The 24,129-nt window shown below is 39.6% G+C and overlaps 2 protein-coding genes across 3 annotated transcripts; one reads left to right on the top strand and one right to left on the bottom strand.

The window, feature by feature from the left end:
• Positions 1 to 842: 842 nt before the first annotated feature.
• Positions 843 to 17,515, bottom strand: LOC121641465 (sperm-associated antigen 1-like). Of its 2 annotated transcripts, XM_041987601.1 has the most exons (19): positions 17,453 to 17,515; positions 17,009 to 17,132; positions 16,246 to 16,405; positions 16,024 to 16,146; positions 15,866 to 15,936; positions 15,553 to 15,665; positions 15,345 to 15,450; positions 15,016 to 15,146; positions 14,795 to 14,901; positions 12,983 to 13,118; positions 10,534 to 10,980; positions 8,723 to 8,822; positions 8,058 to 8,210; positions 5,866 to 6,023; positions 4,736 to 4,877; positions 4,197 to 4,323; positions 3,937 to 4,095; positions 2,547 to 2,867; positions 843 to 2,457 (listed from the first exon to the last, which is right to left on the bottom strand). In XM_041987601.1, exons 2-19 carry the CDS (start codon positions 17,128 to 17,130, stop codon positions 2,329 to 2,331), a joined length of 2,805 nt encoding a protein of 934 aa, XP_041843535.1. In that variant the 5' UTR covers positions 17,131 to 17,132; positions 17,453 to 17,515; the 3' UTR covers positions 843 to 2,328. The 2 variants fall into 2 exon arrangements, with proteins under 2 accessions (XP_041843535.1, XP_041843536.1); XM_041987602.1 differs by lacking the exons at positions 843 to 2,457; positions 2,547 to 2,867 and adding an exon at positions 3,102 to 3,826.
• A 10-nt stretch (positions 17,516 to 17,525) lies between these two features.
• fbxo43 (F-box protein 43) lies at positions 17,526 to 24,028 on the top strand. The gene is made up of 6 exons (XM_041987604.1): positions 17,526 to 17,725; positions 18,674 to 19,484; positions 19,587 to 20,327; positions 20,555 to 20,657; positions 22,926 to 23,117; positions 23,225 to 24,028. Exons 2-6 carry the CDS (start codon positions 18,706 to 18,708, stop codon positions 23,471 to 23,473), a joined length of 2,064 nt encoding a protein of 687 aa, XP_041843538.1. The 5' UTR covers positions 17,526 to 17,725; positions 18,674 to 18,705; the 3' UTR covers positions 23,474 to 24,028.
• The last annotated feature ends 101 nt before the right edge of the window (positions 24,029 to 24,129 follow it).

Here is a 24,129-nt window from a genome sequence, read left to right as displayed (position 1 = left end):
AAACTGCATCATCTTCAATATGTTGGCTTGTTGGTCATTAATAAAGAGGCTGAAAAGCAAAGGACCAAGTATGGAGCCTTGTGGGATGCCATGTGGTCATTTGAGAAGGTTAATATGTCCTGGGGACCTTTGACACTCTGTTTTCTGTTCTGGAGATACGTTGTAAACCATTTTATTGCCTTGGGGAAAAAACTGAAAGATAAATTTGGATAACAGCAAACTATGGTGTCAAAGGCCTTTTAAGTTTAAAGTTTCCTGAAGATGGTTCATCAGTTTTGTAGCTACAGGTTTTTCAAAAACTGTAGACAGAGCAGGTAAAATGGAGATTAGGTGATAACTACTTATTTTGTCCTGACTTCCTGATTTAAAAACTTGGATGATGACTTTCTTTTTTTCCATCAGAGGTAAATTTACAGGATCCATTGGAGAGATTAATAAGATGGTTCTATTGATATACAGTATTGTTGTACAGTATGTTGTGAAAAAGAAGGTACTCATGTTGTTGAAATAGTTAGTTTTCTAATTGGATAATTTGTAATGAAGCATTCCTCATTTACCTTTTTAATGCAAAGAGTCTTCCAAGAACATCATCTGGCTTTCCCACATTGTTTATAGACAAAGTCATCTTTTATATGTCAGCTTCTGACCTCGAAGAAAGTAGTAGAAAATTCTCAGAAATATTCACACTCTCATTATTAACATTTAGCAAATAGACAAAATTTAGATCATTAATGCTGAAGAAAACAGGAAAAGTTCAGTCAAATTCAACTTAAGTGAGAAAGTGTATGTAAACTTCAGGGTATTTGTAATTTTTTAAGTTTACTTCAACTCACAGCACATTGATGTTTTTATTCTACTTTATTGAATATCCCTCTGAATACTGTACACAATTTATTTTACAACTCTACTGAAACATACAGTTAAATCCACAGTGAAGATAAGCTATGGAAGATGTAAATTATTGGCTTTTGCTCTCAGTTTGTCTCCCTGAAGTGAACCTGGTACATTCATGAGGAACATTTTAAAACAGATTGGTATGGTTTCAGGCAGTTCTCAATTTAGGATTATTTGAAAACTTAAATATTACTTAACATGTATAACTTTAAAATAGCAAAAAAAAAAAAAGAAGACATTTTTTATGTGGAAATACCAGAATATATGTTAATTTATGATGCAAAAATATGCCATTTAATTTAATGAAACCTACAGAATCACTCAAACAGATGTTCTTAGGAGTATCTGTAGACTCACATAAATGGAAGTCGACCCCTAGACTGAAAACCAAGGCACACATCCCATTAAGATGCTGCGTCACTCCAGTGTGCTCGCCCCAGTCAGAACTGCTGTGAAGATGACTGCAGATGTGCCTTCATTAAACACGCCCAATAACTTAATGTCATTTATGTTTAAAAGGACACGACTGTCTTCAGGTATGATGCTAGGTCTGAACACATCTGCTGATTAAATAACTGAATAAATATGGAGCTAGGACAGGCAGAAAAGTTCTGTAACTGGTATTGCTAGTTTGCTAACTGTAAATACAGATTAAGTCTGCAAGTCTAAAAATACTTTTAGGTTTTACAAGCACAAACCATTTGTTCCACATATGTGTAGAACTGACTTGTAAAATTTACTTGCAGTTTCAAACTTTCACAATTAATTGTTTGTAGATTTGATTTGTTTATGTCCCTGTTTTGACAAATTCAAATAAGAAGACACACGTTAAAAAACCTGTGTACAAGTTACTAATCTTATGCCCTCATCCTAGCTTCATACTAGCTTCATAAATAAACAGAAAATGAAGCTCTTATATTTTTCCAGCATTCTCAGCACATACTGACGTCACAGCAGAGATCATACAGTACATGTGTTCATATCTTATTTGTTGGTCCAACAGCAAGTTGGTGGTAAATGATCTTTTATGCTCCTTTGCAGGATAATATTAGAATGCACTGAATACCATCTCTGATTTTGAAACGCATTCAAGGACCACATCGACAGTTCTGGGAACAGAAGCTCGTCCTGAGCAAACCCGGACACACTTGTCTTACGTAACATTGCACATTGGACCCGATTTCTCAACACATTTTCCACAATTCAAATGGTTAGTGCTGGTACAAAAGTAAATCTGCATAGCAAAATGTTCTGGAGTGAAAAATAGATTTTTACTGTCACACAAACATACAGAGGTCATTTACAGCTTGGATGATTCCGGGTCAGCTCCACGGTGGTGCTGTGGGCACATTCTTCAGTTCTTGTGCAGTGATTTGCATAGATCCAGCAGAAGAGGTGCAGCAGCTCATGCAGTAGGGAGCAGGGGCAGGAGGGTCAGATGTATTTGTTGGCCAGATTCTGAACATTGTTCTTTGTGAACTCTGTGCTCTCCACAGCTGACAGATGCTCGAACAGCTGAGTCATGTGGCGACGCTCGTCCTTCTCCAGCAGCATGAGCACAACCTGTAAAAAATATATACGCATTAACAACAAACCTCACACTCATTTCTGATAACAGATAAGAAAACGTTTGAGTGTAAATTTGACCGTACCGAGAATCTGTCAGCAGTGTGCAGATGGTTGAGGTGTTGATAAACCAGGTTGGGATCTTTCTCCAGTAAATGTGAGTCAAGCGCCTGCATGATGAAGCTTACAGTGTGTCCATCCAGCTGGGTGCTGAGGTACTGGGGAAGCATCTCTGGGGCAGTGGAGGCCAGCAACTTGGCACAAGCTGCCGTGTTTCCACTGCAGCGAGCTGCGTTCAGGGACTGGCTGAAGTCATAGGCGCTGGTGGGCTGGAGGTTGATGGTGACGTTTTCTCTGCAGCTGCTGGCTGAGTCAGAAACACCCATCGCCTCCTCGTCATCATCAACCTGAAGAAGAAGGTTGCCACGTTCTAATCAGTGCTTTCTTACTGTTCGTCTGGTTCATGGAATCCCCCCAAAAAAACTCCTCATAATGAGGATTATTTTTTCTCCTTCCTGTCTGAAATGACTTACTCAATATAAATAAAGTATATCTTCACAACTACAAGGGCTGTGTGTATAATCATGGTCTCACAGCTCACACGTGAGATTATCATAGGAGTGTCAGAATCAAGGTTTGTGTTACTGTGTCAGTATAAATGAACCTGGAACAGTAAAAAAAGAATGTAAATAATAATCTTCTCCTAAAGGAAAACCACATCACTTTCAGTAAAACCAGAGGATAGCAGCCCAATTCATGTAGGAGCTAGTAAAGTTTGATGAGGACCTGTGCTACAGTACAAGCTAAAAAAAAGCAAACTTGAGCAGTTTTCCAGGGGTCTTAATAGAGGTGTTACACAGGTAAATATCTTATATGTTGATGATACACATATTTATCAATGGTCAGAGTAGGAGAATCCAGGGATAGTCTCTAAATTCACTTTTGAAATGCCATTAAGATCCAGTAAGCAGTGAAACCCAAGATACAGTAGTTAATCACAGGAAGAGGGAATACTTCACTATAAAACCTCCTTCATCTTCATGGAAACCAGCAGGAGCTTCATGATTCATTTCAAACAAAGAGTCATAGAACACATTCGCAGAGTTTTTAGAGCTGGAATTAAACTTCTGACCACAAAACGGCAAAAGTAAGACATGATTTCTGATTATCTGCTTTCATATGACACCTTGTTTGTGCGGCATACAGAATTGTGTCTCGTTTGGATACCAGTGCTCGGTAGAGCCTTTTAGCTGAGTTTCTCCCTGTCATTTTGGTATGTTACATGTTAGGATTTGTGCCTTCTTGTGGGTGCAAAGATCTTCTGTACTGCATGTATCTCATGCTGCTGCCTGCACAGGGGGCTCTTCTGAAAAAAGGTGGATGTGGTCTGAAGTTCTGACTTTATCCACCAAACTAACAGCATGAGACAAACCTGAGCTTATTGTAAGTATTGATTAAAATGAAATGTGCATCTACCTCTGTGATGGGGACAGTCTTTCTGGGTTTGGCTTGTGAAGCGTTGGCCAGACTCTGTCTGAGCAGCACTGTCACCTCCTCTAGCTCCTTCTCAGCCTCCTGCACATTGGGATCCTGCTGCAGCACCTCCTGCAGGTCAGAGCTGCATGCCAGGTAGTCCTGATGGAGGGAGAGACAAAATACAGCTTCATGTGTCCAATATGTGAACCAACATGACAGTTTAGATAATGTAAACATGAACTCTGTCCGGGTCTGCTCACCTTGAGGCCTTTATTGGCCAGGGCTCGTCTGTAAAAGGCCTTCTTATTGGTTGGCTCTAGTTTCAGTGCTGCATCACAGTCCTGCTTGGCCTCAGTGAACCTCTCCAGCTTCAAGTAGCACAGAGCTCTGCAAGCACACACACCACTTGTTTTTTATTTTTGTCACCAACAGCTATGATTTGATGCATGACTAAAAGGTATCATAAAGTCTGTAACTCATCAAATGTGAGTTTATTTTGATGAAAGGGGAAAAATGTCTTATATATTAAGGGGATGATACAACATAAAATCTAAATGAAATTAGTTTTGAATGTGGTGTTTATTTTCTCTAGATGAAGTTGCTGTCAGTACATCTTCTGTTTGCTCTGGTGTGGTCGTGCAGACAAGCTGTTTCCACAGCAGCGCTCAACATACATGTGCAAACAAACACACAAAGCAGGGGACCAGTACTTTATTCAGATGTAAAGTACAGAAAAAGCAAGTAAAGGAGAAATGAAAGTGAAATGAAACATAGAAATGTGAGGTGAGAGGCCTCTAACCTGTTGGTGTAGATTGCACACTCATCTGGCTTTAACTTAAGGCATTCTGTGTACTTCCCCAGAGCATCCTGGTATTGGCCCTTCTTCACAAAATCATTCCCTTCTTGCTTCAATGCTGAAAAACGGACCTCAGCTCTCCTCTCTAGAAAACAAAGTAAAGTGGTAATTACTTAATATTGATTACTGATGTAGAAACCAGTCCCACTCTCTTTTGTTTTAAGGCAATAAATCCTCACTGACACTTACAAAACATTTTAATTGACCTTCATTTCACAAGCCTAAACTACACAGCTTGAGGGTTTAAGTTCTTGAAATGAATGCTGCACCGACTGGACGTAAGCCATGAGAGTTAAGTCAGCAATCAGTCACGGTGTGAACTGTAGGCTAATCAATCTGCTGCAGAGTCTTCTAGGAGGGGAAAACTGTGCAAGAAGCTTTTTTCTTTTATTGCAGCAGCCTTGAGAATGAAGAAACTGCATGGTCAGTGCACAAAGTTGACATATCCACTTACATTACCATGTTGTGTATGGGAGTGACACACAAACAGGAAGTTTATTCTTTTTGTTCCACTGGTGCTGAGTGTACTAGCAAAGGAAGCGCTGAAATCCTGAGTTAAAAATAGCCGCAAGGTCAAAATGATCCATCCAAAATAAAAGGTTGCTTTGGAGGGAAAAAATATTTTTTAATCAAAATATACTTAAAGCATAGAAAAGCTGTCTTTGTAAATAAAATGCTCATTTGAGTGCTGTATTGATAGTAAAGAAAGATCCTTTTAATTTCCCTCTGGGATTGCTGAAGTATTTCTAATCTAATTTGATTTAATTTCACTCAGATGCAAGATTTTATATTATAGTATCTCATCAGCTATAAACTCACATGGTTTGCATGTAAGTTTCATGACTAATATAAAATATAACTAATTTTGATTGCTTTGTTACACTTCTAAAAGACACTGTGCTCTTTTTAATCAATCCTGACATTAAAACCACAAAACGATTTTAAAGGTAGGTAAAAAACAACATCAACCTGTGACATGCTTGACAATATCCCGAGGTATATTTAAAACACTTATTGGGAGATGTAAGTCATTTTCAGGGTAAACAAAGGGTTATGAGTTTGTGAAAGCAGACCTGCATCCCTGGCAGCCTTCTCTGCTCGAGCCTGGAGGACCTCTGCGCTGGGGGGTTCCTCTCTGCGGTGCTGCTGAGCAGACAGAGGCACCAGAGGAATGTCTGGAAGTTTCTCCCTCCACTCTGGACCATCCTGCTCTATCAGCAATTTGGTGATCCTGAAGGATGCAAATCAAGGTATGAAGGGGTTTACATACATTCTACTAGCATATAATGCTGCCAGGAAACAATTTTACAGACATTAGATCTTTTACTTTTTTGGCTTTGATCACAGCTCTGCAAACTTTGACCATACTGAGTCTTTTTCCTTAAAGGTAGCTTGTTCTCCTCGTATCTCTCCTCGTGCTAAGACATTTCTCTTTGGTCTTTGGTGAAGCTCATCCTAAAAATACCTCTTTGGACTTTTGAAGTTGTGAGGTCAGCTGGCCACATTATGGTGGATAATGCCTCATACTTTCTTTATTCTCCAAGCGGTCTCTGAACAGCCTGTTGGTGTGTTGGGATCATTGCAACAAGATGCTGCTGTAAGAGTTCCGATGAGAAGAGATATGACCTTCTCGTCACTGACTCCCTGTTAAACCCTAAGTAAACTTTAAAATTATTATTCATCACATAGAGAGTTCTTAGTTATCGAACGTCGTTGGATCTTAAAAACCTCAAGAGTTCCATATTTTACCAACAGAGCACTTCACTCTCAGACTGAGGGTTTACTTGTGGTTCCTAGAGGATCTAGAAGTAAAATGGGAGGCAGAACCTTCAGCTATCAGACCCCTCTCTGTGGAACCAGCTTCCAGTTTGGCTTTAGGAAGCAGAAACCCTCTGTATCTTTATATTACAGTTAGTTGGCTTAGTGACCCTTTTCCTTCCTTTTAGTTATGCTGCTATAGGCCGAGGCTGGGGGACATCCCATGATGCACTTTCCTCTCTCTGCTTTTTACTCTCCATATGTAAATATGTAACATAATTACTGTCATTTATTTGTGTTTCTCTTTTTCTTTCTCAGCAAGTATCCCTGGCTTAGGGTTATAGTGCGTGTTGACCCCTCTTTCCTGTCCTCTCCATCCCTTTCTGGCTCTGCTGCAGGTTTTCCTTCTTGTTGAAAGAGAGTTTTTCCTCTCCAGTTGTCTAATGCCTGGTGCATGCTCAGGATGGAGGATTAAATGGAATATTTAATGCAATGCATTGGTTTCCTTAGCTAGGAAATTATTTTTAATTAATTGGTTTATAGGAACACAGTTATAGACTGGACCAATGTGATCATGTAATTTATTTATTTTAATTGGATTAGAGCTGGACTCCAATGAATTGTATTGAACTGATTAGATAGACCTTTATTCACCCCTCATTGGGAATTTGAGTATACACAGTATACACAGAACTAAAATAGAAAAACACACACTTGTCTATTTTTACATATATACAAACCAAAGAGAGTAGTGCAAGAGACAAATAAAATCAGTTATAAACACTGTGCAAAAGAAAAAGCTGTGCAAGGCGATAGTAACTGACTACATAAATAGGTATAAATGTGAATATGTAGTTATTATGACCAGAGTTGGACTGTGTCTGTAAAAGTGTCTTGAGATAACTGTGTTGTGAAATGATGCTATACAAATAAAGCTGAATTGAATAAAATTTTTTGCTGTATCATAAAGTTTGAGCCTATCAAACAAGTTCCTGAAGATAAAGGGAAGAGCTCTCAGTGCGATAAAACACTCCCAATTTATAGCAGAAGTAGGTGCACGCTGTACAAAAACTATAGAGATACAGATAAATATATAGCTGTATGTGAAAAGTCCTGGTAGAGCTGAACACAGAGCATCCAGGTGAGTGTCTAGATTGCATAACAGAGAAAGAACAGGCAGTCTGAGAGCCATAATTAGCCTCTAGCTGGAGCTGCGTTTTTTACACCATCAACTAAATCTGCTACCAACTGAACAGCCTGTATATCATGTTATTTGTTAGGTAATTTGACATGACAGAAGAAACAAAGCAGAAATAATACAACACCAGGCAGGCTGGTCAATAAAACCAGAACTTACTAGTAAAACAAAGCTAGCCTGGGGAATCATTATATTCATATTGTGACGTCTCAAATCAGGAACGTTGAAACTCAATGTTTCATGTTTTATCACAGCAAACAGCCTTCCTCCTGCAGCCTCTCAGCTGAAGCGAAAGGTGAAAGCTAATACCTGTTAACGCTGTCATGTGCTGCCTGCACACTGATGTCTATCTGCAGGACGGTCTTGTAATCCACATAGGCCTTTTGGTAGCGCTCCAGGGACTCATAAGCCATAGCCCGGCGCAGGAGGGGCTTGAGGGAGAATGGCTGCAGTTCCAGGGCTCTGGTTAGTATAAATAGATATAATGAGACAAGTGCAAAGGATCAAGTTTGTTGCCTCTGTGGTAGATGCTAATAGAGAAGGTTGTGTCTTGAGGTTGGGCAATTAATTGTAATCGAGATAATTTGAAGTCGTTTCGCTCAGTCCTAGTCTCTACACCTGAACCTGGACTCATTTATGTTCACGTTGTTTTAGGTTTGTCTGTGTTAGTATTTATGTACAGCACTTTGTTTGAGCGGTGGTTGTTTTAAAGGGCTTTATAAATAAAGTTGAGTTGAGTTGAGTAGTATACACATCATACAGTATATCAACATAAAAATTAATGCGAGACATGTATTCTGCAATCTAAGCTTTCTGCAAACACAACAAATATTTTAAGGCTTTTAGATGGGAGGGTCCCTCAAGTCTGCTGTTTATAAAACCACTTCTAACAAGATGTATTTCAAATCACTTATAACACACCCTGGTGCACAATACCTTCATTACCTGAGGCTGTTAACCAGTTTCTCTCTCACCTGGTGCAGTCCTGTATGCAGTCTTGACTATTGCCATCTTTCAGGTAGCACGCTGCTCTGTTAGAATACAGAATACATAGATCCTCGGGGCTATTAATCCCTGCACAAAAAGAAACAGATTTTAAAATGTAACACAACTTAGGTAAAAAACAAACAAAAAAAAAGTGAAGCTTGGTGGCTGTGAAGGAGCTAGAGTTGTAGCTGAAGGCAGCATAAATCCAAGCAGACATTCTCAGCTAGAATAAAAAAGTTTTCATGTTCTATGAATCATTTATAATATTCAGATGTTACTGGTCGTACTAGACAGGTTCATGTACTCTGACCTAACACAAAGGAGTGTTGCAACATAGAGACGTGGCTCATTTAGTGCTTTAAAGGGTTCCCTTTCAAGATGAAAATCTTTATTTGTTGCTTCCTCTCTGAAAGGGACTTTTAAAAACTTTTAAAAGAAAATGCTTTCATTTTTTAGCATTTTAATCTGGTAAACAGAAATCATTCAGACGTGTTTATGACATAGTCACACTTATATAATCAAATGCTCACTGCTGCAGTTGCAGGTTTTTAGTTATACTTCATGTTAAATGCTTCATTAAGACCCAGAAGAGGAAATCTTCCTTTTACATGTCTCTTTATCTGCTGTGCTGTGTCATAAGAGTGACACAATGAATTAATATTTACTTCTGAACAGCAGCTTTTTTCACTCGGATGTGAGGGGCAAAGTTTGTAAAACCTCTTTTCGGATGTTTACTTTCCACATAGCTTCTCTCTAAACTTGTCTGACAGGATTCTCCCTTCGCTTTGACAACTATCACAAAGGTTAAAAATATATTACACCAAATTCAGTCAGCTTAGCGTGTCAGCTCTTCATATGAAACCCGATCATGGATGACGATACAGAGTGGTAGTGATGATGATGATCTAAGCAAATACATACTCCTAGTGTAGTTACTGTGACAGTTCAGTCTCTTAAGAAGTTCTCCTCCTGCAAAAATACACCTTTAGAAACACGTAGTTTACATCTGCTACCATTGAGCAGAGGTGTTTTTGCATTGCCTGCAGTCTTTCTCGCTGTCAGTCAAACAGATGACGTCAGCGTCCAGCCATGTTCACATCAACTAGCACAGCCGGTAGCGAGTACTATCTGGCAGTCCACATAGAGAACAGAGGCCATATGTTTGATGGAGGATGAGCTTGGCAAGCAGCAGTTTCTCTCCCTCCATCAACTGCTCATCCTTTCACTTTCTGTAGGAATTAATGCTGCAGTCCTACAGATTCAATTTCACAGTGAGTGGTTAGTGGTCATGTGACCTGGACAGACCTGAGTTGAGAGGCTTAGTGCCGGGCTAAAACAGAAACACTGTCCTTACTCTCCACAACAGCCTCAGTGTGACGCAGTGCTCAGGGGGCAAAGTCACTAAATGCACCAACAAGCATTAAAGCCATTACAATTTACAGACTGTTCACTAACATGGCCTGTAGGGACAGAACAGAACATTTAATATCTAAGACTCTGCAGTGTGATGGAGCAACAAAAACAGAAATACTAGAAATTTTACAGGAAGCGCAGGACTTTTGATTAATACTGCAGTGTCTACACAGAGTCATGATGAAACACCTTAAAAAGATTCAGTCAAACATGGTGATGAATGAAACTGAGTCATGAGTTTCTTGTTGCTGCCTGTTTTATCATGATTAGAGGCTCAGAGTAAATTCCTTCCAGGAAGTAACAAATCAACCACCTTCTTAAACGCTGTGACTCATATGAATGTAAAGAGAAGGTGAATATCAACATTGAGGTTTCCTCATCTTACCTGATTCTGTATAGCCCTGAATGGCTAGTGAGTATTTCTCCAGTGAGTCGGCAAACTGTCCATTTTTAAACAGCAGGTTTCCCTCGTTCTTTAGACGGGACAGAGGTGGAGGCAGGGCTCCACATGGGGCATCGAGGTTGACAGTTTCTCCTGTGTTTCCAGCTGAAGCAGCCTTACCGCTCTGATCACCCGGCGCTGACGTTGTCGAGCCCCTCTTGCTTGATCCGTTGGCTACCTTTTCCTTTGACTCCTGCGTGACTTTGTACTTGTCTGAGTTGCCCCCTCTGCTCCTCCAGCTTCCGTGGTGTGAGTTGATAGACTCACTGTGTGGACCCCCGTCCCCTCTGCCGTGGGGCTTTTTTTGAGCGTTTCCCATGTCTCCCCTTTCAGCAGGAGCAGCTGAGCTCTCCTCCCCTCCCACAGGCTGGCTAGGTTGAACCGAACAAGCTGGAGGGGAGAGGGAGGGAGGGAGGGGAGAGAGAGAAAGAGAGAGAGAAAAAGAGCATGAGGGAGGGAGGGGGGGGGAAGTACACCAACAGGAAGGAGTCACCGGTTACATCACAGTGGGGGAGGGTGGACGCTTACTACATAGAGTCACTTCAAGGAGGAACTTCCAGGAAGCTGTAACTCTAAACAGGGAATTACAAAAGCGCTTGTGGGGGTGGGGCACATAACTCACATGCACACATTATATGTCACATTACCGAGAGGGACAAGAGGAATTTCCAAGGCATAACAGACAGAAGAGTGTGTGGTTAAAACAAGAGCCCTGCTGCAGCTTTTTTTGATGTTCTGTAAATATCTACTAAATCTTTAAAAAAATGATAGACATACACTCTAACACCGCATATCAGATTTGGAAATTTAAGTGTCTTGGTAGTTTTTTACTGAAGTGTCTTGTTATTTATGTAGAATACTCATTTCCAGTATGATTTTTAGGTAAATATGCGGCCAAATCTGAATGATGAGGTTTTAATGTGAGAAAAAGAGTGCTTCGCTCTCAGACTTTGTATTTTTAACATTACACTCCAACCTGATACACTTGCAATGTGGGCTTTAAATAAAGCACTTTATACAACCATGTACCTTGTTGTGTATCGCTGTGGCCTGCCACAGGATAATCAGATGCAAATTAGTTGCTAGGCTAGTTCTGTTGCACTTTTACATTGTATGTTTATAATTATGTTCATTAATGTGCAATATCGTCCTTTTTAAATAAATGAATTTAAAAACAAAAGCAGGTGCCCCTCTGAGGGATGCCCCACAATGCACTGAGCACTTCCTTCCATTTTCATCTCTTTGCTTTTTATTTTCCATGTAAAAAGATATGACAGTATTAGCCTCATTAACTTCTATTTCCCTGTTTTTTTCATCAGTAAGTATCACTGGCTTAATTTTTTAGTATGAGTTCACTTGATACAAATAAATATAAATTCCAAATGTAATTTATGGAATGAGTTGAACACAGCAATAATGTGTTTATATCACTGTTTTTATTTTATTTAGTAATCCCAATTGGGAAATTAGCCTCTATTTTTGACCCATCTCTAGACTGAATAGAGCAGGGGTGTCCTTGAGGGCTGCAATCCTGCAGGTTTTAGATGTGTCCCTGATCCAACACACCTGATTCAAATTAAAAGGCTCCCCTCAACAGCTTGTTGGTAAATTCTACCCAAACATGTTAATCCTATCAACCTGATTCAGGTAAGTTGCAGCAGGAAACATCCAAACCTGCAGGATAGTGGCCCTTGGTTCACCTCTGCAGTTGGTCTGGGGACTTAAACCTGGGTCCTCCAGCCCCAAATTCACCTCTCTAACCACTAGGTTATCACTCGGCTAATTATTTAATTAATTTCCTCTTCCTTCTACTTTGACATATTGGTTGTATTGTTTGAGTTTGCCTTTTTAACTTTGTCCCTATGGATCCTGTAGATTTTTTCTTTCCAAAGTTGCTGCTGCTAGCGTGCACGCTCAGGATAGCAGACTGAATTGAAAACAAGATTTCATACAATCAGTTAGTTTCCCTTTAGGTAGGCATTTATTTTTTTCTGAACTGGCTTTAACACAATTATTATGAATTGGACTAATGTGGGTTTGTTTGAATTGGATCACAATGAATTGGCTTGAATTGGACTGTGTCTGTAAAGTGCTGTGAGATGACTTCGTTGTGAATTGGTGCAATACAAACAAAACCAAAAAGTAATTCTAAAGCCTCCAGAGATATATTGATTTACAGTACTTGACTAACATCTGTCTTTGGTTGTTAATTTAATATCAAATAAGCAATTATAAATGGTGAGTTACTGAGTTCATATTCTGTGATTTAGATTCTGTTAAAAATATAAAAAGAACAAGAAAGACTTTAATCAGTGGATGGAATTTTGGAAGCACTCATGAAACTAGAAAAGGACTTTGATATTGATCTTGTGAGGAATTTAGGCAGTCTCACCAGTCTGTTGTTTTTGTTTCTCTTCATAGATGTTGTCGGTTTCTTCTTCTACCTCTTGGATGAGGATTTTTTTGCCCTGGCGCTGCTGCCCTGGTTGATATTCTGACATCATCTTCTCAATCTTAGACAGAAGTTGCTAAAACAAAGATAATTAATGTTTAAAAATGAGTCAGCAGCATGAATAAATACCCAATTCTGCAGGTCAACAAAGATTACACTACATTACCACATTTGCCCATTTTAGACTGAGCTATTACAAATGGGTTATATACTGCATATAGATAACACCACTTTTAATAAACCACTCAGGTTTTCAGCCAAATCACAGCACTGAGATGGCTCTCTGAGTGCTGCATTCAACATGGTTGACCAGAACATCTTACTAGACTGGGTGAAAACTGGATAGGACTTTCTGGTACTGCAGTTAACTGGTTTGAGTCCTACTTAAGACAGAGACTACTTTGTGTCTACAGGTAAATCTGAGTGAACTAAAATAACCTGCAGAGTTCCCCAAGGCTCCATTTTGGGGCCCCTGCTGTTCAACATCTACATGCTCCCACTCATTCAAATGATGAAAAACAAAAAATATGATACCATATTTATCCTGATGTCACACAAATCTACATAACCATCTCACCAGGAGACTATAGCCCGATCCAAACACTGATCAAAGACTGAATGTGCCAGAACTTCCTTCAATTAAATGAAGACAAACTGACTAAAAAGACTAAAAGTCTGCACTCAACTTCAACAGTGCTGTTAAAAACCAACAGTCAAGTCAGAAATTTGGGAGTACTCAAGGACTTCAACATCACATTAAGGCTGTTGTGAAGTCAGCCTATTATCACTTAAAGAACATATGGAGGATTAAAGGACTGATGTCTCAGCAGGACTTAAAAAACTTGTCTATGCATTTATCTTTAGTAGACTACATCACTGTAATGCTGTCCTCACAGGTCTCCCTAAAAAGTCCATCAGACAGCTGCAGTTAGTCCAGAATGCTGCTGCTTGTGTCCTCAATAAGACCAAGAAAGTAGATCATATAACTCCAATCCTCAGATCTTTACACTGACTTCCTGTCTGGCAAAGAATTATTTCAAAATCCTGCTGTTAGTTTACAAAGAAGCAAATGGTTCAGGGCAAAAATACATTCAGGATCTTCTGGTTTCTTATGAACCACCCAGATCACTCAGGTCATCAGGGTCGAGTCTACTTTTGTTTAGTTTTTTATGTTCATATGTGGAACAGACTCCCAGAAAACTGCAGGTCTGCTGAAACTCTAAGCTCTTTAAAAACAAGATTAAAACGTTTCTATTGGCTGCTGCCTTTTGTCAAAACAATTAATTCTTCACACTGTAACTTGTTGCATTTACATGTCTTATTGTATTTTAGCTTGTTCTTTTTCTACTTCATGTCTTTTATTCTTTCCAGATTATTTAAATTATCTTATTTTAAGGACTGTTTGCACCCTGATGTAATATTTTAAATGTTTTATGTGAAGCACTTTGTACTGTCTTGTACATGAAATGTGCTATACAAATAAACCGGCCTTGCCTTGTTCTTCATCTTTACTGTTTAAAAAAACAGACAAAAGGGACATAAATGATGACCTTACAGGGGGCAGCTACATAAAACATACGCTGAGTTCTACTTACAGGACAAGTAAAATAATAATATTAACTTCTACCCGCAGTAAAGACAGAATCAGCCACAGCTCTACTATGCTTGTGAGGTCCCTAAACAAATAAAACACTGACACCCAGTGGATCAAAGGTTCCCTGACACTTAATGCCTCATACTCCTGTCACTTACTGTAGCTGTTGTATTGTGTGGTTCTTCCCTGAGAACCATCTTCAGATCTTCAGAGGCCATTTGGAAGTTGCCCATGTGATTATAAATGGCAGCACGACGTAGCAAAGCTGATGATAAGATACAACATTTACATAAACAGATGTTATTGTATAAAAAAAAACACACATGAACACATTTAATAAGATTATTCTTCCAAGCATTGTAGCATTAGAGGACAGCACCTTTCTTATTGCCTGGCTCCACGTCAAGCACCTGCTGGCAGTCTCTCATGGCACTGTGCCATTGTTTGAGGTTGATCTCTGCCTGAGCCCGGTTGTTATACACGGCCACAGTAGGTAAAATGGAAAGGCTCCTGCAAAGGAATGAAGAATTAAACACACCTTTATTTGCAGGGAGGTTCACATATGACCACTTAAGTACAACTCATTAAGCAAGAGTGAAATCAAACCACGGTGCAGGGTGGAGGTTTCCTTAAATACCCAGAAAATAATACGATTTCTTTAGATAGCTATAATTTCTATAATAAATAAGATGTTTAAAAGGTCCTGACCTGGAGTAGTATGCCACTGCCTCCTCATAATCGTGTGCTCTGAAAGCTTCATTGCCTTTGTGCTTTTCACGATTAGCCAAAAGAAGCTTCTCCTGCTGCGACAGCACTGGAACACACGTTATGCACCCACATACCCAATAACTTTAATACATTTAATGCCTTACCCGTACAATGAAACACACAAGCATTGCTATACATGATACGTTACATGAGGCATCTACTTGGGTCTTGATTTTGGAACGTCCGGTGTTTAGAATAGATGGTGAATCATTTGTGAGCACGTTCTCATCTATTTTGTCACATTCTTTTTCCACATCAAACCTGGAAAGAGACAAATATGGGTAAACTGTGATGTTCAATAAGACTACAGAGCAGCATCCAGGGTTTATCTGTGGATCACTGTGGTGAAAGAAGCTTAGCTCAGCAGTTGGGAACCTTTTATCTACGAGGGCTGCAGCTGCTGTAACAGTATGCTCTTTCTTCTGAATATAATAGACAAATGTGGAGAGAAAATGACTCACTTGTCCCATTCTCGATAATCACGAGGGAGAGCAGATTTGGAGGGATTCTTTCTTTCTTTAGGAGCTGAACTCTGATGGAAACACACTACATCCAAGTTTCTGCCTTCAATGAAGATGTGTGTATGTTCACATACTGTACATAGCTAAGATAAGATTACCTTGCTAAGTGCAGCAAAACACTTTGAACCTCTGACAGGTGGCATTTTGTCTTTCTCTAGGTCATCAAACATTGACTGATGTTTAAGTGAAGTTTCAGTGTTTTTGGTTTCCTCTTCCCATGTCTGAAAACAACAGGGATATTTGCCATTACACAAAGCAGGTGATATAAATAGTTTATAATAACAAACAAACAAAAAAACTTAAAACACAAAAATAAAAACCTTCAACTCATGAGCTATTTGGCTCCACTCGTCTTCAGGCAGGCTGGCTGCTGTGACTTCGGGCATTTCCTTCCTAAGAGCTCGGCTCCTAGGGTTCATCTTCTCCAAGTGACTTTCACAGAACTTGATCAGATGAGGATAAATTCCCTCATTACCAGACCTTCACACAAAATAAAATCATGTTTTCTGAGTTTTCTGTTAATGGATTGTGTTGTGATGTGTTTTGTTCACTATCATTTACAAATTAGCGATAGATGATATATGTATACACCTTTTCATTTCTGCTGCCAAGCTTTCAGGACGAAGTAAACACATAACACTAATTCTTGCTTCCTGTCACTGGCAAAATGCAAGCATTTGTTTGCTAATAATAGATAATAAACTGCTTTTATTTTGTATACCTCAATGACCGTTCAACCCTGCCTACTCGGCTGTGGAGTGCCATGTCTGCTCTTCCTGATAAGCGATAAAACTTAGTATCTTTATTATTTATTTTGTTGAAAATCGTTATGGTTTTTTTGTTCGTTTTTCCCAAAGTGTATCTAATAAATTTATTATATGGCACTTTTTAACTTTGTTATTAAAAAGTGTTTATCAATATAGTTTCATTTAATGATTAATATAATTTGGAAAATTATTATTATTTCCTGTTTTCACTGCAAACTTGTGGGAAAAAATGGGTGTTATCTCACAGAATATAAAGGAAAAGAATGCACAAAACCATATTGGCTTTCTTACACAGCAGGCTCAGCGTCACATTTACCTGAGTACTCTCAAGATCTTCTCCAAGTATTTAGCATCTCTGCACTTTTCAATATAATCATAGTCCAGGTGCTCCACAGGTACAGACGACTTTTGGCGAGAAACATCTGCGTCCGCACTCATGCCTGACGAGAATTAAAGTCTATTTAGTTGACACGTTAAACAATGTATGTAAATAAATAAATAAATAAATAAATAAATAAATAAATAAATAAATAAATAAATAAAGAGATTACACGAATAAAATATTTGGTCATTCTGAATTATTGCTAACTTTACTAGCTTGCTAGTAAGTCCAGTTAGCTCGTTCCAGTTTTTTAAGGAACCAACATTCAGACAAGACAAAATTTTCACTTGCAGGCTCCTTTTTTTTTTTATTAAATAAGATAATTAATTAATATATGAGAATGCATTGAAAGTGACGAGATAAATAAAGTTACTTTACCTGCCCCTGTTCGAGTGCGATGACAAAAGTCAGCGCTGTTCTGTTGCTATGGTAACCACACACACGGAAGGCACGTCGTGGCCATCGGAAACACGTGACACAGTCAAACGAAAGGCTCCAAATTTAAAACGTGTCACGGACGGAGTTAGCAGGTGACCATGTAGCAAACAGAAACAGCGAGGAGTGTAAGCCGAGACCTGGAACAGAACCTGAGGGAACAACGTTGTCGGCGGAGTGTACGGCCTTTGTAGCGCCAGAGTTTTAAATCTTGAAGTAAGTTTAGTTTGTAGCTTTGCGTTTTTGGTTTATTGCAACCTACCTCAACTAATGAAGCTCTTGGGGAGCGTTTTTCAAAGGTTACACTGACGTAGGCTAGCTAAACTAAACACTGTTAAATGTTTTTAAATGAGCATGGCGTTAAATTATAAATTAATCTTCAGCTACTACCTACAAATTCCTTGTTTGTGCGCGCGCGTTGCAGTTAGTCTGATATCGGCTTGCCTTGGGTTTACGAACGTTTATGTGCCGCTTAACTAATATAAAATGGGATTTTTAGACTATTAATTCTAATGAATAGCTTTGCCAATTGGTCTCTTAACTATATATATATATATATATATATGTCACTGGCAGCTGAGACATTCTCAGAAATACATTTGGGTTTCTTGCTAAATTGTGACAGTTTATTTAAAAAAAAAAAATTTCAGTGTACCATGCATATAAACAGTTATGGTTTGGTTCTTTTTGTAACACTGTTGTTGTTATTAACCCACCGGGGTCGGTTGTTGGCGGCTACAGCTCTCCTAATAGCGGCATCACAAAACACAAGCGACAAGGGATTTAAATCCCCAGCACGCGCTCTCATAGCAACGCTGTGAAACCACGTAGCACCAACCAGCTGATTTCCTTTCACAGTTTGTATTAAAAACAGCTGCTATCTGTACATATGGACTGAACTAAAACAAATTTTTTTTGCATATTTTCAGTTTTTTAACACAAAAACTGTAATAAAAAAAAATCAGAAACAAAGCGAAAAGCTTTTAAGCTAGTTTAATCTAGTTTAAGTCTGTAAAAATATAAAATCATAATACACCAGACCATTGCTAGTTTAGCCTCGTTTAATTCTTTCCAATATAAATCATAATACATCAGACCAGTTAGTGATGTTTTGAGTGTTTTTAAGGTTCAAAAGTAGCTTTATTAACCGTTTAATGTCTTTAGGTGACTTGGTCGAGATTAACAGGAAGAGGACAATGCAGTACACTCCTGAATCAGCTGTCCACCTGAAGAGCTTCAAAGCCCTGCACTGTTATGATGTGTGCTCTGACAGTGGATATTCAGGTTTGTTCCAGAGCCCACAGAGTACCGCTGGAGTAGACTCCTGTCAGTCATTTTCTTTAGAGGAATTAACCGAAACTCCCAAAGAGAACCTCAAGCTGACTGTTTCTCCTAAAGAAAAGAATAGAGACCCAGTCAGGTTTTTGGGCAAAGACTCCAGAGAATTTCAGCCCTCTGCGGTTACCTGGTGTGAAACTCCCAAAACACACAAAAGAGATGGCATGTTCCGACAAAGGCTTCCAATGTGTAAATCCACCACAGTCAAAAATGACAACATCAAATGGACTGAATCCTCTGTTGGTGTCCAGTCTGAACACTGGCTCAGTGCTTCGTTTGACTCTCTAGACGTCATGACTGGGGGTGAATCAAACACTTTAAATCCAGACCAGGATCTGCTTCTATCTGGCAGGAAACGCCGTCTCCTCTTCACACAGGTGAGGACCTCCACTCTGGAAGATGGCAAACTCAACACTGGTCACCTCTCCTCTTTTGAGAGAAGCGTTTCACTTACAGAAACAGATTTCAGTGAAAGCACCGATCAGCTGGACACAGATACTTCAGGCCATGGTAAATTCCTGCCTGTCCTAACTGCAGAAAACTCTCAATCATCAGTAAACAGTGCTACAAATGTCCTTTGTGACAGCTCAAGTGCCTTGAGCACACCATCCTTCACACGAACGCCCAAATACATCAGGTATGTGCTATCTTTTGATGTGTTTTGATAACTTTCAGATTTACAGAGAAGAAATTAATCAGAAACCATGTTTACATTAAGCTGCTTCTGCTGTTTGAACAGATCACTATGTGAGGACAGTGGCTTTGGTTCCCTCACACTTGACAAATCCCAAGACTCCTCAGTGGACCATGATGGCTCATTCCAGGAGCTGCTGCTTTCTGCTCCCAGAGGAAACTGTGAAACTCCTAATCTGGCAGATGCAAAGCGGCGTTCCCGTCTGCAACGTCAGCACAGGCTTTCTACACTTAAAGAAGGTGGCTCTCAGTCTGAGGAAGACCTGGCAGATATGAAGCACCAACATCCTTTTAAGCACCACAGCTGTTCTAAAGAAGATGAGGTTTTTGCTGATGATGCTACCCCATGTAGTGTCTTATCTGCTAAATCTTTAAAGAACTTGACCTTTAATGGTGTAACTTTTGGTAAACATAGCCATAACACACCACTAAGGGCAACTACAGCCAAGCCAGAACACACAACACCCAACACTCCAGCTATCACCCCTCTCAGTGCAACCCCAATAAATCTCTCCCTGACTCCAGCCTTGGAGCTGGTTCATGTTATGTGCCAGCACAAAGCTCAGATGTGTGCTGTTCAAAGTCCATGCCTGAAGGAAGAGTTAAAGATGACAGCAGCACTAGCCAACACCCAGATGATGTTCAGGACGAGCATGCCACTAGCAGGGCTGATTGGTAGGAAGATGGGCGTGCGGAAGGTGGATATACTTACAGAGCTGAAGAAGAGGAATCTCAGGCACATCCTTGCTGCCATATTCAGCATACTGAGCTCTGAGAGCATCTACAGGTGATAAATTAATGTTAATTGTTGTTGCTTTTGTCATGTCCGCTGCCACTTATTTCTTATTGAGGAAGATTTCATGTTGTAACATGAGTATGAGACAGAACTTGTTCTTTGAATTTTCAGTTAATGTAAACTTTGAAAATTTCTTAGGAAGACATGATTTGATCACGGATTGTGGGCATGGCTGAAAAGACTGGTCTCATGCATGCATTTCTTTGCTCTTTTAACAGGTGTGGTCAGGTGTGCAAAAGCTGGAATGAGACTATCCAGCAGGACAAGCAAGCTAGTTCAAGGAGAAGAAACCACTTGAGTGAAGTGGAGGCTGCACTTGAGGTAACTTTTCAATTCAGCTTTATTTGTATAGCGCCACTTAGAGTGTCATTACAGGGCACTTTACATACAAATCAATTCGAGCCAATTCATAATAGATAATAGCCTAGTTAAGGAAACCAAGAGACTGCATCGAATCTTGATTCAGATCCAATCCCCCATCCAGAGCTTGCAACAATCAATCAATCAAACTTTATTAATTAAGCAGTTTTTAGAAGGTTTTTCACTTGCAAAGATGGATTCCATGGAAGCCCGTCAGGCCCAAAGAGATGTCTCCTCTGCCAAAATATATCAAAATTATCTATAAAACTGATACTGTGTGAGAGACAGGCAGAGGACAGGCACATACTGAAGCTAAGCAGCCTTCTAAAATGGTCTATTCCTCTGGTACAGGTGGGAGTGGGGCCAGAAATAAAAGCATTTTTAAGTAAAATCTCCCTTTATGACTTTGCTAACCTATGGATGGGACTTCAAGATGTCGGAGATTTTCAGCATTATCTTGGCCACAGTGGCACCTGGGAATGACAGGGTTAATGTCAGGTAGGGTTGTGAGCAGGGGATTCTCCAGACATGGGGAAGATGTGAGGAGCTACGGTGGTTCGCAGATTGTGGCTTCTGGGATGCACTCCAGATGTTTGTGCCAGATTGTGAGAGAGACTAATGTGAGGTAGAAAGGAAAAACTCCTTTTTATCAGGAAGGAAAAACCTCCGGAAGAACCTGGCTCATGGAGGGCGGCCATTTGCCTCGACCAGTTGGGGTGGAGAGGACAGGAAGGAGAGACCAACAGGCATCACAACTTTTAGCCAGGGAGACCTGCTGAAAGAAGAGAAATATGTTAATGATGCTAATACTGTCATGTTTATACATAAAAATAAGGAGCAGAGAGATGGAAAGGAAGAGCTTTGTGCATCTTGGAATGTCACGCAAGAGTCTAAGCCTATGGCATAATAACTAAGGGATGGCTAGATCACCCCTTACCGTAAGATTTTTCATGAAGGAAGGTTTTAAGCCTGATCTTAAAGGTAGAGAGGGTGTCTGCCTCCCGAACCTAATCTGGGAGCTGGTTCCATAAAAGAGGGGCCTGATAGTTGAAGGCTCTGCCTCCCATTGTACTCTTAGAGGCTCTGGAAACCACAAGTAATCCTGCAGTTTGGGAGCGAAGTTCTCTGTTGGGAATATATAGACTATGAGATCTTTAAAATATATTGAAGCCTGCTCATGGAGAGCTTTATATGTGAGGAGAAGAATTATAAATTCTATCCTAGATTTAACGGAGCCAGTGAAGAGAGGCTAAAACTGGAGAAACCTGATCTCTACTACGATTTCTCATCAGAACCCTTGCTGCAGCATTTTGGATCAGCTGGAGACTTTTCATGACATTTTTGGGACAGTTTATTAATAAGAAATTACATTAGTCCAATCTGGAAGTAACAACAGCATGGACTAGTTTTTCTGCATCATTCTGAGATAGGATGTGTCTAATTCTTGCACTATTACGTAGGTGGAAGAAGGCGGTTCTAGAAACCTGTTTTAAATGCGAGTCAAACGACAATTATAAAAAATAACTCGAAGGTTCCTCACTGTATTAGATTAATACAGATTAATTACCTGGTTTCATCAGGCGTCATGGATGAGTAAATCTGAGTATCATCTGCATAGCAATGAAAGTTTATACCATGCTGTCTAATATTATCTAAGGGAAGCATGTATAAAGTATTGGCCCAAGTACAGAACCCTGAGGAACTCCATGACTTACTCGGGTGTGTGAGGATGACTCATCATTTACGTTAACAAACTGAAATCTATTGGTTAAATATGACTTAAACCAGCCTAATCCAGTTCCTTTAATCCCAATAACATGTTCAAGCCTCTGCAGCAGAATGTTGTAACCATTGGTGCTGAATGCAGCACTGAGATCTAACAAGATAAGTACAGACAGGAGTCCTGAGGCCGTGAGAAGATCATTGGTAACTTTCATTTGGTAAAGTGCTGTCTCTGGGCTATGATGAGCTCTAAATCCTAACTGAAATTCTTTAGATTATTTCTACTCAAATGGGCTCACAGTTGATTTTTTTACTGTAACAGCCCTAGTGAATGAGAAATTAGTCTTTTTGTTAGATTCTGAGATACATTATTTGATATATGCCTAAACTGTGAAGTTAAGAGGAAGAAGAAAAACAAAAAAAAACAAAGCGGTTTTTGCTCCAATGAAAAGCAACTTCATGTAGCTTTATTGACTTCAGCAGCACTTTCTCATCTATTTGTCACAGCTTGGTGGTGCTGTCCACATTGCTGATGCAGAGACCAGAGTAGCTCTGCTGAAGAGGTCAGCCTTGAAGATGGTTCAGCCCCAGTCCAGAACCTCCAGCTTCTGCACCCCACAGTCAGCAAATAGCACTTTAACCCCATTACAGCACAGCACTTTGCAGTCATCCAGCGGCAGACGGGATAAATTTCTGGAGGTGGGTATTTGTTGTTAATGATTAATATTTGTTAAATAAATGCATGTATTCTTGTTAAATAGAAATATAAAGTTGGTCAAAAGAAAAGAAAAAAACCCTTTTTTCAGGTTGCCAAAACACTCTTCAATGACGAATGCCTGAAGCCTTGCCCTCGATGTGAACATCCTGCAAAGTGCCACTCGGTGAAACGGGAGGGAGTGTGCAGCAGAGCCGACTGTGGTTTCCAGTTTTGCACATCGTGCTTGTGTGCTTTTCACGGCTCCAGAGATTGTACAAGCTGGTCTTCAGGCCGTCGCAAGAAGGACAGTCTACTTCCAGGAAGTGCTCAGAGCAAGCGAAACGTTAGAAGACTCTGATGTTTAATCATCACCATTTGCCAAACGGCTTCTTTAACATTCATGGTTTTTATTACTGAGGCGTAAGGATGGCAGGTACATAAGCAACGTTGGTCGTGTTCAAATGTATGTTTGTGCCTTTTATATGTATATATATTTTTTTACTACTTTTTTTCCAACATGCAGTTCTTGTATGTTTTTAATTATGCATGTGCAGGAGGTCTTATCAGCAGATACAGGAAGTCATTTTTTCTGTTGATGTACTTTTCCACACACAGACTGTACAGAGTGCTTTTTGCTATTTCTAAGATTTTTTATTTTTATTGTATGTTTAGAACAGTTTTAAAATAAATTTGAACTTTTTTTTTTTATTTTTTCATAAACATTTCTGTTGTCTATTTTCTGTAGATGTAGCTTGTAATCTGTGCAAATGAAATTCTTCATGGTTTGGTTCCATCTAGTGTTGTGATGTGTTAACTGCAGCAGCAATATTCTGGCGTTTGGACTCTTTTAGATTAACCTGAAAGTCATCTCAAACATGTAGTAATGTCATTTCTGTGAATCATTTAGAATAAAGTGAATTTTTTGGGGTCTTGAAGGAAAAACGGTGGGTTGTTGTGGTTTCTCTCGTGGTGCTCTCTAGTTAAACTTTTACCACCCCCCATGTTTTGGAAATG

The sequence above is a fragment of the Melanotaenia boesemani genome, chromosome 6 (genome assembly GCF_017639745.1).
Source record: "Melanotaenia boesemani isolate fMelBoe1 chromosome 6, fMelBoe1.pri, whole genome shotgun sequence".
NCBI classification, from domain to species: domain Eukaryota; kingdom Metazoa; phylum Chordata; class Actinopteri; order Atheriniformes; family Melanotaeniidae; genus Melanotaenia; species Melanotaenia boesemani.
This window is presented reverse-complemented; position numbering and strand designations above follow the sequence as displayed.